This window comes from Phyllobates terribilis, unplaced genomic scaffold (assembly GCF_046119375.1).
Source record: "Phyllobates terribilis strain yellow unplaced genomic scaffold, ASM4611937v1 Scaffold_10__3_contigs__length_209671492, whole genome shotgun sequence".
Classification (NCBI taxonomy): Eukaryota; Metazoa; Chordata; class Amphibia; order Anura; family Dendrobatidae; genus Phyllobates; species Phyllobates terribilis.
The window spans coordinates 50815476-50832922 of record NW_027362770.1 but is presented as its reverse complement, the minus strand read 5'-3'; the positions used below and the strand labels follow the sequence as shown (position 1 = coordinate 50832922).

The 17447-nt window shown below is 44.4% G+C and overlaps 1 protein-coding gene across 1 annotated transcript in view; it reads left to right on the top strand.

Moving 5' to 3' along the window:
* The first annotated feature begins 958 nt into the window (after positions 1-958).
* PCBD2 (pterin-4 alpha-carbinolamine dehydratase 2) overlaps positions 959-17447 on the top strand; it is a 223153-nt gene continuing 206664 nt past the window's right edge. Inside the window, exons 1-2 of the mRNA XM_073649546.1 lie at positions 959-1196; positions 15007-15138. Of these exons, the coding sequence (XP_073505647.1) occupies positions 1083-1196; positions 15007-15138 (246 nt within the window). The 5' untranslated portion in view covers positions 959-1082. The remainder of the gene's footprint in view (positions 1197-15006; positions 15139-17447) is intronic.

Sequence of the window (17447 nt, the reverse complement as noted above, 5' to 3'; positions counted from 1 at the left end):
GTTGTTACTTTACCTTGAGTCCTAAACATCTGCAGCAGAAATTTCTACAACAAACTGGCCATGTGTGAACTTAGTATAGTGGTTTTTAAGGTTGAAGGTAGACACAAGTTCAACCTATAGCCTAACATGTTGGTCCACATTAGGTGTCCCCAACCTGTGCCTCTGGAGCCACATGTGGCTCGCGGGCCTGTGATGTGTGGCATGCGACTGTCTGCCAGCTCGGTGCATTAGCGCCAGGTTAAGCAACCAGTTATTAAAAGGTCTCCAAATGGTGACTTTTGTGTGTACCCCTGCATAGAAGAACAGATCCGGATGTGCATATATACTGGCGAGGGAGAGAAATAAATATTGTAAGCTGGAGATAGGATGATACTTGAAGCTGGATACAATGTGAGTGGAGTGTGCACGATACATGAATACCAAATAGGCTACAAGTTCGAACCCTTGGATGGAAGTATATTGTATATATGGGAGGTGGCACAAGGTCTTAGCTTTCTGTGAGCAAGCTTTGGCTATCATCACACCAGTTATGATGGGCTCTGAGTGTCACTACTATGGGGGTGAGGGGCAGTGGATGTGGCTTGTGACCATCTCTCAGGGCTGAATGGGCTCTCAAGTTAGAAGACATGCCTGGGAACCACTGATCCAGAGGAAGACAAAAACTCCATGGAGCAGACGTCAATTTCCCCATATTAGAGGAAAAATTCCTCCCTGACTCGACGTATGGCAATCAGACTAGTTCCCTGGATCAAGGTCCCAGAAAGTTATCTAGGCCTCCTTGTACTTTCGTAGTGCATCAACCATTACGACATCATGTGGCAGAGGGTTCCATAGTCTCACTGCTCTTACAGGAAACTTGTCGTATGTCTTTACTCTTGAGACGGACTGAGTGTGATCCCAGCCGCAGTATTGTGGATCCTGCATTCTTTTCGCTCTTCCGAGCAGAGAGGAGGGGGCAGGTACTTCCTGCAGCCTCTGTCACACCTCCTGCTCCTCCAGATCCTTGTGCATTGAATACACGTGTGAGCACAAGCACAGTGCTTGGAGGGGCTGTGAGTGCAGGCCCAGGATCAGGATCAGCCATGGGCAGCTTCCTGTTTATAAGAGACATTGGCAGGCTTGTAGCCCGACTCCTCCATCCTGTGTGCAGTAAGGAAGTGATCTCATCAGCCCTGACCAAACATTACTCAAGGATGGTGAGTATGGCTAGGTTGCTCTCCCGTGTCTGCTACACAACCGTGAGCTAATGAACACCAATGACTGTGTGAGCTGCCAAAAAAATCACCTTAAGCTGATCTGATGTCTCCGGACAAGTGGAAGACATTAATTTATTGTGCTGGTATCAACCGAAGTAATAAAACCGTAATGAAATCGCCCATTGTAACGTGAGTCAGGTAAATGTTCATAGGTAGGTGGAGTTTGGAGATTGTAGGTATGCCCATGGTCACAAAGCATCCATGTCTATGGTAGAGGGGTCTCTGAGCCCCTTAGAATCCTGAGCGTGGGTGGCAGTGTAGCCTCTGAACCCCGATAGCTATGCCCGTTAATTTCAAATCTGGAGGCTAAAACTCTGGCCTGGCATTGTTTGTTAATTTTTTTTTCTTTTGTGAATTTCCACAAAAAGCATGCACGTGAATAAGTGCGGAAAATCTACGTGGATGGAGAAATGCTTCAGTTTAGAAATCCACTCCAAATCTGCAACGTGTGAACTTAACCTTCAGGCGCATACATCTCGCAGCTGAGTCATGGTAACTAGTGAGGAGCGGAAGTGCTCGCTACTCGAGTTTGCATCGGTTGCTCAGGTACTCCCCAAAGTTCTTGGCTTTCTAACAGCAGCGAAACATGCGGGGACTTGAATATTTCACTCGAGCACCCGCGAACCTCGGTGTGTACCTGAACACCCTCGGCAAACTCGAGTAACGAGCGCTTCCGCTCATCACTAATGGGAACCTTTTTGTGAGTTACTGCCCGTTGCTGTGATTCACATCTAATCGCCATGGTTTAGGCTGTGTTCACACGTTGCGTTTTCTACCATTGTGGCAAAGAAACCACATTGTTTTGCTGGATCATTCAAAATGGTGAGGCTCTATTTTGATCACTGCAAAAACACAAAATCCTGCAACGGATGGACTAGGGCTGTGTTCACACGACTATGTTTTTGGTTTGAGTGCGGTCTGTGGAAAAAATGATACCACTTGGATCAATGTTATTCAATAGGGCTGTTCAGATGAGTGTTTTTTTTTTTTTTTTTACTGACCCAATGCGTGAAAAAAATTGTAGTCTCTTCCATATATCGGATGAAACTCGACCATTCAACTCTATGTAAAGTGGAACAATCAGGAAAAGTATAATAGAAACACGTCACCACTTCTGTATTTATCACCCACTTCTGGTTTTGGCTTACAAATACTGATGTAAAATACTGATCAAATACTGAACATGTGAACGTGGCCATAAAGTTGCTAGTACAGGGGCAGCATGACAATTAGCAATTAGAATTTGTGGTTACTGCTGCTCAGTTGCGATCTTTTCAGGCGCTTTAAAATTGGTTGCAGAAGACGTGAAGTGCTCTGCAAATGAAAAAATGCTTTGCTGGAAAATACACAGCAGTTGGTGCTGATTTAGTTGCAGAAATGTTGTGATTTTGCTGCAGATTTCACCTTCTACATCGCAAAGGTTAAAATCCACAGCAGAAATTGAAATGGTGTGGATTGAAAAATTTGTACAGCCGATTATTCAGCCGATGAATGAAGTTTGGTGCTAAAGGTTTTGTTTTTTTTATTCCCAGTAATGTATTTTTTTTTTTTAAATAATAAGTAAAGTACTTACATGCAGGTTTTCATGTTTTTTTGCAAAACTGTATAGCCTGCTTCTCCATTACAGCCGCTTGAATGTATCAAAGAGCAGATTGGTTCAGGTTTTTTTTCCCTAGAGGATCAAGGTATATAAAAGATCCTCATTCGTTTGATCAGGTTTTTAGATTTTGTATTTATTAACCTGTGAGGATTTCCCCGACCTTCAGATAGGTTTGGCTTAGAGAAATACATTGATGGTAATATAGCACCATCTAGTGGTCATATTTAAGAACAACACTCTACAGCAGGAAATGGAAAATATCTAAAGCATAGTAATACACCTCTTTCCATTGTACCCTTTCTCTGTGTAGGGACCAGGGGCGAAAGAGTCTCAGTGGGTCCCCTTATCACATACCACGATTCATGACGCACAGATGCAGCAGAGAAATATAGATATAGGACAAGGCCAAAGATTTCACTTCTTACATTACATGAGTTATATCTATTGTAAATTATACACTAGCTCAGAAACCTGTGAATGCTCGCAGAGCACAGTGCAGACCGGACAGTATAGTCCTCTATACAGTATAATGAGTCCCATATAATGCTCCATACAGAATAATGGACCTCATATAATGCTACATACAGAATAATGGGCTCCATACAGAATAATGGGTTCCATATAATGCTCCATACGGAATAATGGACCTCATATAATGCTCCACACAGAATAATGGCCCCCATATAATGCCCCATGCTGTATGGCCCCCATATAATGCCCCATGCATCCATACATAAAAAAATCAAATACTCACCTCACCTCTCCTGCTGTCGCTGCTCTACTCCAGACTCCTCAGCGTCGCTGTCTTCGCGCTCTCTGCCGCACTGTGACTGCTCAGTAGAGGGTGCTGTGGAAAGACGTCATTGCGCCCCATGACCTGAGGAGTCACAGTCGGGAGACGCGGAAGTGACAGGGCTTGCTGCAGAGGCACGGTGAGAGGTAAGTATAGTTCCAGGGTCCTGAGCAAGTTGGGGGAGGCAGTCGCGGGTGCTGGCACCTGACTCCTCCGCTCACAGGCCCCATAGTGCGCTGGGGTGCCCGATGGTGAGGGGTCCCCCCCGCCTGCTCAGGGACCCGGCACTCACTCGGGTGCTGACGCTGGGCCTGGTAGGGGCCACTACTGGTTTTGGCTTAAAAATATGAATCCAAAATATTAAAATACTGTTATGTAACAGTGGCCAAAATGACAGAAAGATTTTTAGATCCTCTGCACAATAATATAAAGAAGTGCAGAAGCTGAGAGAAAAAACTTTCTTTAGTACAACTCCTGGCAAAAATTATAGAATCACCGGGCTTGGAGGATGTTCATTCAGTTGTTTAATGTTGTTGAAAAAAAGCAGATCACAGACATGGCACAAAACTAAAGTCATTTCAAATGGCAAATTTATGGCTTTAAGAAGCACTAAAAGAAATCAAGAAAAAAGATGTGGTACTCAGTAATGGTAACTTTTTTCAGACCAAGCAGAGGGAAAAAATTATGGAATCACTCAATTCTGAGGAAAAAATTGTGGAATCACCCTGTAAATTTTCATTTCCAAAACTATCGCCTGCATCAAATTAGATCTGCTAGTTAGTCTGCATCTAAAAAGGAGTGATCACACCTTGGAGAGCTGATGCACCAAGTGGACTGACATGAATCATAGCTCCTCGAGAGGGCATTGGCATTACCATGTAGCTTCCCTGCTCTATGTTCTACATGGAAGATGAAGTCCTGTAGGGCTAAAACCAGCAGGTGACACTGGCATTTTCCCCCTTTGTTTTCCTCATCAATCTGAGTGGGGCATGGTCGGATACTAATCTAAATTTTTGACCTAACAGTACCGTAAGGTGTCCACCATCCACTTTATTGCCAAGCACTCCTTCTCTATGACCGATTAATTTTTCTCACAGGAGGATAGCTTTCTACTAAGATAGAGGATGGGGTGCTCCTCCCGTGTATCTCCTGGGAAAGGACTACTCCTAAACCGGCATCTGTCTGGAGTATAAGCCATTTAGCACGAGAACTCGGTGTCCCGGATTGAATTGCCTCACTCTGGCTGACCGGTTGTAGACCCTAGTCTGAGCTTCTTGTGCCTGGAGATGTTCTTTTACGATGGGCATCACCTTCGCAATCCTCTCCTGCATCAGAGAAACGTGCTCGATGATGCTCCTGTGGGGCGTGACCTCGGCTTCCCAGGTTTCCTTTGCGACAGCCAGGAGACCCCACGGATGTTGGCCATACAGCAGTTCAAATGGCGAGAACGCCATAGAGGCCTATGGAACCTCTCTGATGGAGAACAGATGCGGTAGGAGACAGTCCCAGTCTCTACTGTCCTTTTCTATGGCCTTCCTCAGCATACTCTTTAGAGTTATTAAACCTTTCGACAAGGCCATTTGTCTGAGGATGGTATATTGAAGTCCTCAGTTGGGAGATTTGCAGGACTTTGCATAACTCCCTCTTCACCTTACTCCTAAACGGAGTTCCCTGGCTGGTCAGGATCTCCTTTGGTAAATCTGTTTGGGAAAAAACGTGGACGAACTCGCGGGCTATACTCTTTGCAGAGGAGTTTCTCAGTGGAATCGCTTCAGGATAGCGTGTGGCATAGTCCAGGATAACCAATATATGATAACCACAAGCAAATTTAACCAGGGGACCAACCAAGTCTATGGCAATTCTCTCAAACGGCACTTCAATAATGGGCAATGGCACGAGGGGACTTCGAAAGTGAGAGGTGGGGGCGGTTAACTGGCACGTAGGGCAAGGCTTGCAATACTTCAATATTTCCCAGTGACATCCGGGCCAATAGAACCCCTGCACGATCCGTTCCTGCATTTTTCCTACTCCCAGATGTCCCCCCCCCCAAGTGAATGGGCCATGTCCAACACCTTCCGTCTATAGGGGCCCGCCACTATTAACTGCTCCACCCGCTCCTCCCTCACTTTCGTGACCTGGTACAACTCCCCACTCATCATAAATTGGGAAAACCTTGTGTCAGCCCCTGGCTCCTGTGCAACTCCATTTATGACAGTGACATTATTAAAGGCTTCCTTCAGAGTTGGGTCCCTATGTTGGGCAGACCCAAAATTCTCGCTGGTCACCCCTAACTCAGGAATGTCAGACTTGGGGCACTACCTCCTCATCCCCCTCAAGGACACAAAAGGGAAACCCGTCTGGCTCTGGGTGTGGTGATAACTCAACAGGGTTAACTGGTTTCTTATCCGAGCCAGCGAACCAGGAACCCTTACCCCACAGCTCCCAAAATAAACAAAAGTCCTGGCCTAAAATGATGGGGTGCAACAAGTCCTGAACGACGCCGACCTTGTGGGACTCAGTACGGTGGGCCATTTCAATGTCCACTCTGGCCATGGGGTAGTCCCTTGCACCACCATGAATGCACCATACACCGACATTTTTTCCCCAGGATCAGTTGGAGAGGAAGGGTGGCCCTCACAAGGGTCACCAGACTCCCAGAGTCTAGCAGTGCCGTTACCTGCCACCCATTCACCTTCACGGGACATGCTTGTGGCCCCTCGCTGGGTGGACAGTTCACACTGCAGGCTGGATATGCATAATATGAACAGCGGCGTCCTATGCTGCAGTCCATCTGCTCGGGGGTCAGGGGACAACGGGCGGCTATATGGCCTGGGCGGTGGCACCTCCAGCAGATCACATCACCAGTAGGGACCTTGGGCACCACCCACCTGCCCCTTTGGACCTTGGATGCCCCAACCCCTTTTGGGCCTCTGCCCCCTGTTGGGACCCCCAGTATGTAGTGGGCTGCCTTCCCAAGGAGCCTTCAATCCCCTGCTCTCTCTCGACCGGTTCATCCGCATTCCGGGGATCACCCTGGGCAACCCGGGTCTGTATTAGCTTCAGCAGGGAATGCACAAACCTGTCTAATACCACTCGCTCTACCAACTGCACAGGTGTAGAGGACTCCGGCTGCAGCCATTTTCAGACCAGGTGCAAACATTTGGGAGTGAGGGCGTTTGTCCCGGTAATACGCTCAGCGGTGGACCCGCTGTGCCCTGACAGTCATCGTCACCCCAAAGCGCGCCAGAATTTCAGTTTTGAGTTTACTGTACTTCTTTGACGTACTGCAGAGCCAAGTCATAGTAAGCTTTCTGGGGCTCCCCCGTCAAGTATGGTGCCAGCACCTGAACCCACTGCTCTGGCGGAAGTTTCTCCCTCTCAAACACAATCAGGAAGGCCTCTGTCACCCGCCAGGCTCATTTTCTGTAACGCTCCTCTTCCATCTTCCTGAGGTGTGAATCCTCACCTGGACTTGGGGGTGGGGCGGTTGCCCTGCCATAGATCACCCTAGCTAGGAGCTCCATCTGCTGTTTGTGCTGCATCTGCTGCTGCTGCTGTTGATGCTGCTGGAGATTTGCTTGCACCAGTTGCTTTATTAGCTCCTCCATGCTGCCCGGTGTCCCCTGCTGGCTGTCAGCCTTTACCCAAGACATGCAGTCCTGCTTGTAGCGGTCAGAGGTATCTGATGGGAACATTGCACGCATGTCTAACACCACTTGTGGGGTTTCTACTCACTTGGGGTGTGTCGGAAAGCAAACAGGAGGCATGTTCCTTTAAGTGTTTGTGTTGGTTTATTGCTTCATAAACCCAGCAAAACAAAAGGAAAAACAAAGGGCCTTTTGTGCAGGCAAAACAAAGTAAAGAGTCCTTAAGGCTATGTGCCCATGATGAAGAAACGCTCCGGATTTTTTCCTGAGCATTTCTGCATCTCCCTGGCAGAAAAACGCATGCGGATTGTACAAGCGTTTTTCCTGCCAGGGACAAGCGGATGTGAAGCGTTCTTCACATGTATTTCCGCATGCGGGTTGTCAAGCTCTTTCCAAGCGATTTTAGCATCACTTGGAAAGTGCTTGTCAACTTGGTCACACTATATAAATCCATGTAATCGGCATGGATTTAAATAGTGTGACCTTAAAGAATGTTAAAAAATAAAAAAATAAATATATACTTACCTTCTGATGGCCCCTGGTGTCCTTGTCCTGGCTTGCCGGCAGCTTGCGGTAGACTAAAGGCTGCTGGCAAGCCGAGAAAAGGACACCGGGGGCCATCAGAAAGTAAGTATAATATTTATTTTTTATTTAATTCTTTTTTTTACAGGTACTATGGTACCCGGATCAGGAGGAGAGTCTCCTCTTCTCCAAACCCGGGTACCATCCGCACATTGAAACGCATGGAATCCGCATGTGCAGATTCAGTGATGCGGATTCCATGCGTTCCAATGCAAGTCAATGGTGGCGAAAACGCCGCGCTTCCACAAAGTTATTGGTGCTGCGGATTTTTCCGCAATGATGATCCGCAGCGGAAATTTCCGCAGCATGTACACAGCACATGCGGATTATCATTGGGGAACATGACAGACCTTCTACCGAGCGTTTTTTAAGCATTTCTGCAGCGGACTTCTTTCTATTCTAATTTGTTGGATACCGCTGTGATTTTACAGTACACCGGCTGGTGAATTGCCGGCTTTTAAAGAGACTGGTGCATGAAAATAGGATGGCACTCGCATGGTCAGAGTGCCGTGCAATTTTTTTTTTCCACGCACCTATTGACTTGCATTGGCGAGTCTCGTCCGAGATATGTGGCAAATCTCAGCATGCTGCAATTTTTTTTTCTCAGCCCGATTTCAGCTGAGAAAAAAATTGCAGATGAGATGTCACTCACTGATTAACATTGGTCCGAGTGTAATGTACCTTTTGAGGTACATACCATCAGGCTCTTCCATCCCCTCTCCCTCAGAGTAGCGGTCGTATACCGTCCCCTAGGCTCACCCACCCAGTTCCTTGACCACTTTGCTGCCTGGCTGCCGCACTTCATGTCCTCAGATTTACCAACCCTTATCCTGGGAGACTTCACCATCCCCATAAACAGCCCCACCTCCTCATCCGCATCCCAGCTTCTATCTTTAACCACTTCTCTCGGCCTCTCACAGCTTTCAACCTCTGAGACACACAAAGATGGAAACACCCTTGATCTGGTCTTTGTCCGGCTTAGTTCAATCCCCCACCTAAATAACTCCCCTCTTCCCCTCTCTGATCATAACAATCTCTCCTTCACGCTCACAAAGCCTCGCCCGCCCCAGCACACTCCTACCTATCACACATTCAGAAATCTACAAGCCATTAACCCTCATACACTTACAGACTCCCTTCACTCATCACTGTCCCCAATCTCCTCCTTTTCCTGTCCTGATCTGGCTGTAAACCACTACAATGACACTCTCAGAAGCATGCTGGACCAATTAGCGCCCCTCTCCCTCAGAACCTCTAAACACAGAGTAAAACAGCCCTGGCTCACACCGCAAACCCGATTTCTCCAGCAATGCTCCAGCAATCCAGAAGTGCCGAACGCCTATGGAGGAAAACTCGGACACCAGAAAACTTTATCCACTACAAATTTATGTTAAAAACATATAACTCTGCCCTTCACCTCACCAAACAGACCTACTTCACCACCCTGATCTCCTCACTATCCAACAACCCCAAAAAACTCTTCGATACCTTTCACTCCCTCCTCAGTCCTAAAGCGCAGGCCCCCACCACGGACATTTGTGCTGAGGACCTGGCCTCCTACTTCACAGAGAAAATAGACACCATCCGTCAGGAAATCAGCTCCCAGCCACAAAGTGCCGTGACTCCTATCCCCCCCCCCCCCACATCCCCTCTGGATCCCTCTCCACATTTGACCCAGTCACAGAAGACGAAGTCTCCAGGCTCCTCTCTTCTTCTCATCCCACCACATGCACCACTGACCCCATCCCCTCACATCTACTCCAGTCTCTTTCTTCAGTCGTCACTACTCACCTAACTAAAATCTTCAACCTCTCCCTCTCTTCTGGTATCTTCCCCTCCTCCTTCAAACACTCCATCATCACTCCATTATTAAAAAAGCCCTCTCTTGACCCTTCCTGCACAAACTACAGACCAGTCTCCAATCTTCTAAACTCGTGGAGCGCCTGGTCTACTCCCGCCTTACCAGCTACCTCTCCACTCACTCTCTTCTAGACCCATCACAGTCCGGCTTCCGCCCTCTACATTCTACAGAAACTGCACTCATCAAAGTAACCAATGACCTTCTGACAGCAAAACGTAATGGTGACCACTCTTTGCTCATTCTTCTTGACCTCTCTGCAGCCTTTGACACCATTGACCACCACCTCCTACTCTCTATGCTCCACTCAATCGGCATAAAGGACACTGCTCTCTCCTGGTTCTCCTCCTACCTATCTGACCGCTCTTTCAGTGTATCGTTCGCTGGCTCCACTTCTTCCCCTCTTCCTCTCACTATTGGGGTTCCTCAGGGTTCAGTCCTTGGCCCTCTTCTCTTCTCTCTCTACACAGCCCCAATTGGACAGACAATCAGCAAATTTGGTTTGCAGTATCATCTTTATGCTGATGACACACAACTATACACCTCATCCCCTGACCTTACCCCCGCTGTACTACAGAACACCAGTGACTGTCTGGCCGCAGTTTCTAAAATCATGTCCGCTCTCTATCTGAAACGCAACCTCTCAAAAACTGAACTTCTTCTGTTCCCGCCGTCTACTCACCTCTCCAAATCTGACATCTCTCTCTCCGTGTGTGGCACCACAATAATGCCGAGCAAGCAGGCGCGTTGCCTGGGCGTTGTGTTTGACACCAATCTCTCCTTCACCTTCCACATACAATCTCTTGCCCGCTCTTGTCGCTTGCACCTGAAGAACATCTCTAGAATCCGCCCCTTTCTCACCTTGGAAACAACAAAAACCCTCACTGTTGCCCTGATCCACTCCCGCCTTGACTACTGTAACTCTCTCTTAATTGGCCTCCCCTCACTCGACTTTCCCCCCTCCAGTCCATCCTTAATGCTGCAGCCAGGGTCATCTATCTGGCTAATCGTTACTCAGACGCTTCCGCTCTGTGCCAGTCATTGCACTGGCTGCCCATGAATTATAGGATCCGATTTAAATTGCTTGTTCTCACCCACAATGCTCTCCACAGTGTGACATCCCCCTACATCTCTTCCCTCATCTCTGTTTATCGGCCTACCCGTTTTCGCTCTGCAAGCGACTTTCGACTAAGATCCGCACTAATCCGTATCTCCCACTCCCGGCTTCAAGACTTCTCCCGAGCTGCACCTATTCTTTGGAATGCTCTACCCCAAGAAATTAGGATGAACCAGAACTTACACAGTTTTAGGCGCTCCCTAAAAACACATCTGTTTAGGGCGGCCTATCACGTTCCCTAATCAAAGTCCTTTTATATTCTTATAGCCCATTCCTTATTTCTCCAAACATAAGTCTCCACCGAACCAAAAAGCACTACAGATACTGGATGTTGATGAGCTCATGCTGCCTTTATCTATCCCTCATCCCCTCAAGATGGCTGGACCATCCTTGTAAATAAGCCATTGTACTTTGTCACCCCCACCTCATTGTAGATTGTAAGCTCTTAGGAGCAGGGTCGTCATTATTTTTGCTGTAATTATTGTATTATCTTTAGCTATGTTACTTATGACTGTTGTACATGAACCTGTGAATTGTTAAGCGCTGCGGAATATGTTGGCGCTATATAAATAAAGATTATTATTATTATATTATTGTGATAGTGGGACCGTGGCCTTAGGATTTGGCTCTGTCTGCTGGTTCAAGCAATTGTCACGTAATTGCTCATGTGCAATATGTATACTTGTGGTCACATGACGACCACTGGAACTGGCAGGTAGCTCCAAATCCTGACAGTGTTCATACTACACAAAGTTTACATTATGTTCATAAAAACGCCACAAAAAGCACTAGAAAAAATGCTTGTCCTGTCTGTTTTAATGGCTGTTCATACAATCAGGCTTTGAGTTTTTTATTTTTAAAAGAAGCATTTGAAATAAGTTACATGTCCAGTCTAGTGTTTTCCACTAGGAAGATGCTACACACTATACAATGTGAATTCTAAAAACATATCTGGAAGAGACCCGGGTGTCTTTTTCAAAAATGTTTTTGCCACAAAAGTAGGAAACTTTTGGTTCATGGCTTAATGGCTCTAAGAAAAAAAAAAGTCAGAAAAATGGCAATAAAAACACTGAGGGGAAAAAAAAATGCCGCTGGATAAAATACTTTGGAAAAAAAAAAAAAAAACAACAACGCTGAGGCTTACAAAATGCTGAGAACACGCCAGGAAAAAAAATCTGAGCAATTCCTGAAGCATTTTCCACTTAATAAACAGACATTTTTGATTGCCAAAAAAAGACATTGTGAACATGGCTTTAGGATTCGGCAGGCTGCAGCGCTTCCAGGACAAATTCATTAGGTTGGAATCCCTTTTAGTTTAACCCGTTACCTCCATGGCCAGTTTTCGTTCTTGCTCTTTTGTTTTTATCTCAATCTCTTCCAATAGGCATAACTTTTTTTATTTTTTATTTTTCAATCTGTGTTAAATGTACAGTGGCATGTAAAACTTTGGGCACCCCTGGTCAAAATTACTGTTGATCTCTAATGATCTCTAAAAGTTAAAGTTGACACATTGCCTTTGTATTTTAGAAAAAAAAAATATTTTTTCATTTGAAAAATTACAAAAAAGAAAATGGGTTGATGCAAAAGTTTGGGCGCCCTTGGAGATTTGTGTATTCAGATAACTTTTACCAAGGTTGCAGACCTTAATTAGCCCGTTAGGGTCATGGCTTGTTCACTGTCATCATTAGGAAAGGCCAGGTGGTGCAAATTTCCCAGCTTCATAAAAATCCAGCCTTCTCTAACCTTGTTCCAAAAAAATGCAGCCATGGGTTCTTCTAAACAGCAGCATAGCACTCTGAAAATGAAAATGGTGGAGGTCCACAAAGCAGGAGAAGGCTTTAAGAAGACAGCAAAGCACTTTCAAGTTGCCATTTCCTCTGTTTGAAATGTAATTAAGAAATGGCAGTTAACAGAACAGTGGAGGACAAGATGAGGTCTGGAAGACAAAGTAAAATTTCAGTGAGAGCTGCTTGTAGGATTGCTAAAGAGGCAAATCAGAACCCCCGGTTGACTGCAAAAGACATTTAGAAAGATTTAGCAGACACTTGAGCTGTGGTACATTGTTCTACTGTTCAGAGACACCTACACAAATATGACCTTCATGGAAGAGTCATCAGAAGAAAACCTCTCCTTTGTCCTCACCATAAAATTCAGTATCAGAAGTCAGCAAAAGAACATCTAAACAAGCCTGATGCATTTTCAAAATAAGCCCTGTGGACCGATGAGGTTAAAATAGACCTCCTTGGCCACAATGATCAAAGGTATGCATGGAGAAAAAAGACACAAAATTTCAGGAAAAGAACAGCTCACCAATCGTTAAGCATGGGGAGGGTCAATCATGCTTTGGAGTTGTATTGCAGCCAATGACCTAGGGAACATTTCACGGGTGGAGGGAAGAATGGGTAGAATAAAATTTCAACAAATTTTTGATGCAAACATAACACCATCTGTAAAAAAGCTGAAGTTAAAAAGAGGATGGCTTCTACAAATGGATAATGATTAGTGACGAGCAAGAGTGCTCTGATGTCGTGCTATCCGAGTATCTCTGGCGTGCTCGAATAATATGTTCGAGTTCCTGCGGCAATCCCCGCATGTGTTGCGTGTATTCGAGACGCCCCATGGATCTCACAGAACTGGAAGAATTTTCCGAGGAACAATAAATGAAAATCGCTCAAACAAAAATTGATAGACCCTTTGTCTGGCTACAAAAAAGTGTTTACAAGCTGTGATGCTTTCAAAAGGGATGCTGCTAGATACTAATCATGCAGGGTGCCCAAACTTTTGAATTGGCCCATTTTCCTTTTTGTAACTTGTAAAATGTAAAGGATGAAAAAAATATATACGTGTGTGTGTGAGATACATATATGAAATATGTCATCTTTAACTTTAGGCCTTTTAGAGATCATTTCATCCACATCTTGCTTACCTGTTCACAATAACAGTAATTTTGACCAGGGCTGCCCAAAGTGTACATGGCGATCTGTACTTTGTATTGGTGGGTTACATAAGACAAGTTGATCACTTTTTATTCCATTTTTTGGTGCTGCAAGATTGATGAAAAGGCAACTTTATTTTTCTGTATGGCATTTATTATAGGAGTTAATTATCGTTTCAAAGATCGGACTTTTATGAATACGGTCATTGCAAATATGTGTTTTGTTCTCTTTATTTTAAAATCAGGGAAAAGGGGGTCAATTCAAACGTGTGTGTGTGTATGTAATTTTTTTTTTTTCTTCATGTTTTGAAAACTTTCTTTTAACTTTCACATTTTTTAGTCCGCTTACAGGACTTGAGCATGCAATAATTTGATTGCTTGTACAGTTGGCGGCTGTAGGAGGCAGGTGCTAGCTTGTGCCATAGATAGACCTGCTCCATACACCAGCACCCACCATGGGGCATATTATTTTGTCCTATATCAGGAATAGTTTAAAGAGGGTTCTATAGGATTTTTGAATATTGTGTAATTAGTGGGAATTTTGAAAAATAAATGCACATTACACTAAAAAAAGTAAAGACCTCCCATCATCATGTACATGACTACTGCAGCCCATCACTGGCCTTATCAATCATATACCTAGGTGCAAATGTCACCCCCCTTCTTTGCTTTCTCCTCTCTGGGGGGTCCTGTGAATGACAGTCGGGAGGTCTTCTCTTTTGGTACCGGCAGGTATCCCCAAAGGAGCAGCATCTTTGTGTTTGCATTTATTTTGCTTTCCCGGCAGATTTACACTATGACTGTTGGTAAACCTAGGCACGTGCTTGATAACCTCTCATTTAAACAACTCCTCGTGGTTATGGGGGGCCTGGGACTCCTGTTCTAGTCATCAGTGGGGTCCAGCTCTGGGTCCCCAGTGATCAGACATTTTTCACCTTTCTCGATGACAGATGATGAGCAGTATCTGTTAGAAAACCCCTTTGTAGTTAGTTTTTCTTTCACACACAGAGGTAATGGTGCAGAAGAGGACATTGACCCCTGGGCGGCAGTGGCTTTAGTTCTGTTAAGAAAAAATAAAATTTGCTGTATTTTCAGTTGTGATTTTGGTTTATTTGCAGCAAATAAAAAAAATGCAACCAACCCAGCATGTGCGAATGCATCCTCAGTAGGTCAATCACTCTATTAATTGATTTTTTTATTGTAATTTATGTTTGGCAGACATCAGAGGCTCACTTACTGACCGCAGAGGAAAGAACACAAGCCATCCAGGAACTCCAGTCTTTAGGATGGGCAGAAATCACTGCCAGGGATGCCATATACAAAGAGTTTGCCTTCAAGACGTTTAACCAGGTGACCTTGTTAAATGGGTATTTCCACAATGAAAAGTTTATCCCCCCATGCATAAGAGAAGCAATAACATACTGGGTCCCTAGTGATTTCAAGAATGGGACTATGGATCCCAAGAACAGGGCTCAGCAGAGTCCCATCTTGGATGGAGTGGAGGTGTGCATGGGAGGGAAGTGTACAGAGACAGAGAGACACCTTCAGACCACACTGCTGTTTTCTAGTAGGTGTTTTATCTCACCCCAGAGGTGGAGTCACAGCTGCACTGTTTAGTACTGCTGTATTGTCCTCCATGCTGCTACTGCTTCAGGATATATGCTAAAAGAGACTGGAGAGCAGGAATCCCTCATGTCTCTGTGTATGATAGATATCATATATTCTAACAGTCTCCTCTCAGCAGCCCAGAAACAACTGAAAATTAGTGATAGAACATACTCAATGGAAAACTGGTTAAATGCAGGATGAAAGTCATATAATAGCCAAATAGTGTTATTTATCATGTGCTCATACGGCTACTTACTCTGAAACCATAGCTTAACATTAGGGGGTTTGTGCCATTTCTATTCCTTAATGGGATGAAGAATTGTAATATTGATATTATAAATAATTTATTGGCATATGTATAATTATTATTTCTTAGTATATTGAGTATTCTCAAAAATACAGAATGCTGAAAAAGGGGAAAGAAAAGGTAAAGCTAGTGTTTGGTGCCTGCACATTGACCCGGGTATGTGTAAAGCTGTGCCATGTGGCTCCTCGTCAGTCGCTGGTTCCACTTAAGGACACGGTATCAGTTACAATCAGCGATACATGACTCCATGACAGTGATCATACAGTAGGGTGTTCTTCATTTGTGATTCACATGTGATGCCAATTAAATGACTGCGTTTTGCTCATTTCTGACCGCTCATTGATAACACGCATGGAAAATTGTGTCGTTATTGAAATGCCTGCCAGACTCAGAAGCTCTGTACACCCCATCAGCAGATGGGAATCATGGAGAAGATCAGGGCCTTGAGATCATGGACATTGGGAGGTATTTGTAGGAAAACACTTTCAGATGTACGCAGGGCCGTTCTGCTGGATGGAGGGGAATTGTAAATTGAGGAATGATTGTGTTTTGTTGTAGGCGCTTCTAGGACTGGATGTAATGAAGGCATTTCATAAAGAGCATGGGATCTCAACATGAAATCATCCCTCTTTCTGCTGATCTCTGTTGAAAGTTTGGACGCTACAAATTACATCATATCATAGGTTTGACCCAGATATTGTCTGAAAGATTGGGACTATAAACAGGTGGTGAAACCGATTGGATCTGCATTGAAGATCTTATAAAACTACAGAAAACATTCCATGTATTTTAATATTCAGTAGAAAAAAAGAGGGAAATGTGTTTTTTGTAGAAATGATGCCACTCAGGTATGTGGGCTGTGTGGTATTACAGCTGAAATAAATGGGGTTAAGGTACAAAAATAGACAAAAGAGAGTACTGTTGAAATCTCCATCTCAATGCATGCTTGTAAATTTGTTTTTATTTTAATTTTTTTCCAGTTGTTAGAGCAGCTGTTTGTGCTGCAGAGCTACGCTTCCTTTCGGAAAATAAGAAACTCAAGCAGAGTTTGGCATTTTGTGGGCAGTCTACCAACTTTTGTCCAAAAAGTTTATTTGTATTTAAATATTGGAACACCCACATCTTGCACTTAAAGGAGCTTTTTAGATTCTTTACTAACTCTGGAGGTATTTATATGGCGTTAGTCCCTCACCCCTTTTGAAACTGAAAGAGCTTCTACTCTTTTGGGAAGGCTTTCTACAAGTATTTTGGCAAGTGTCATGGGATATTTTACTTATTTATTCTGAAGAGCATTTGTCCTTTCAGACACTGATGTTGGACAAAAGGGCAGTGCCAGCAATCTCTATTGGAGTTCATCCTAAAGGTGTTTGTGGCACCCTGCTACTACAGGTACCACAGGACCCAAAGGGGTGCATGGATGGACTTCTCCACAAGAGGCCCTCACTACAAATAAACACCTCCACCCTTCCACCTCATACCACCAGAGGGAGCTCTGTTAGGTATATATATATATATATATATATATATATATATATATATATATATATATATATATATATATATATATATATATATATATATATATATATATATATATATATATATATATATATATATATATATATATATATATATATATATATATAATATGAGGGTGGAGTTAGGCAGTCAGAAAGTCAGATAGTGTGCTGCCACTGAGATCAGTGAAGACGCAGCACGTCTGCTGCTGTATTGAGGGCCCCTA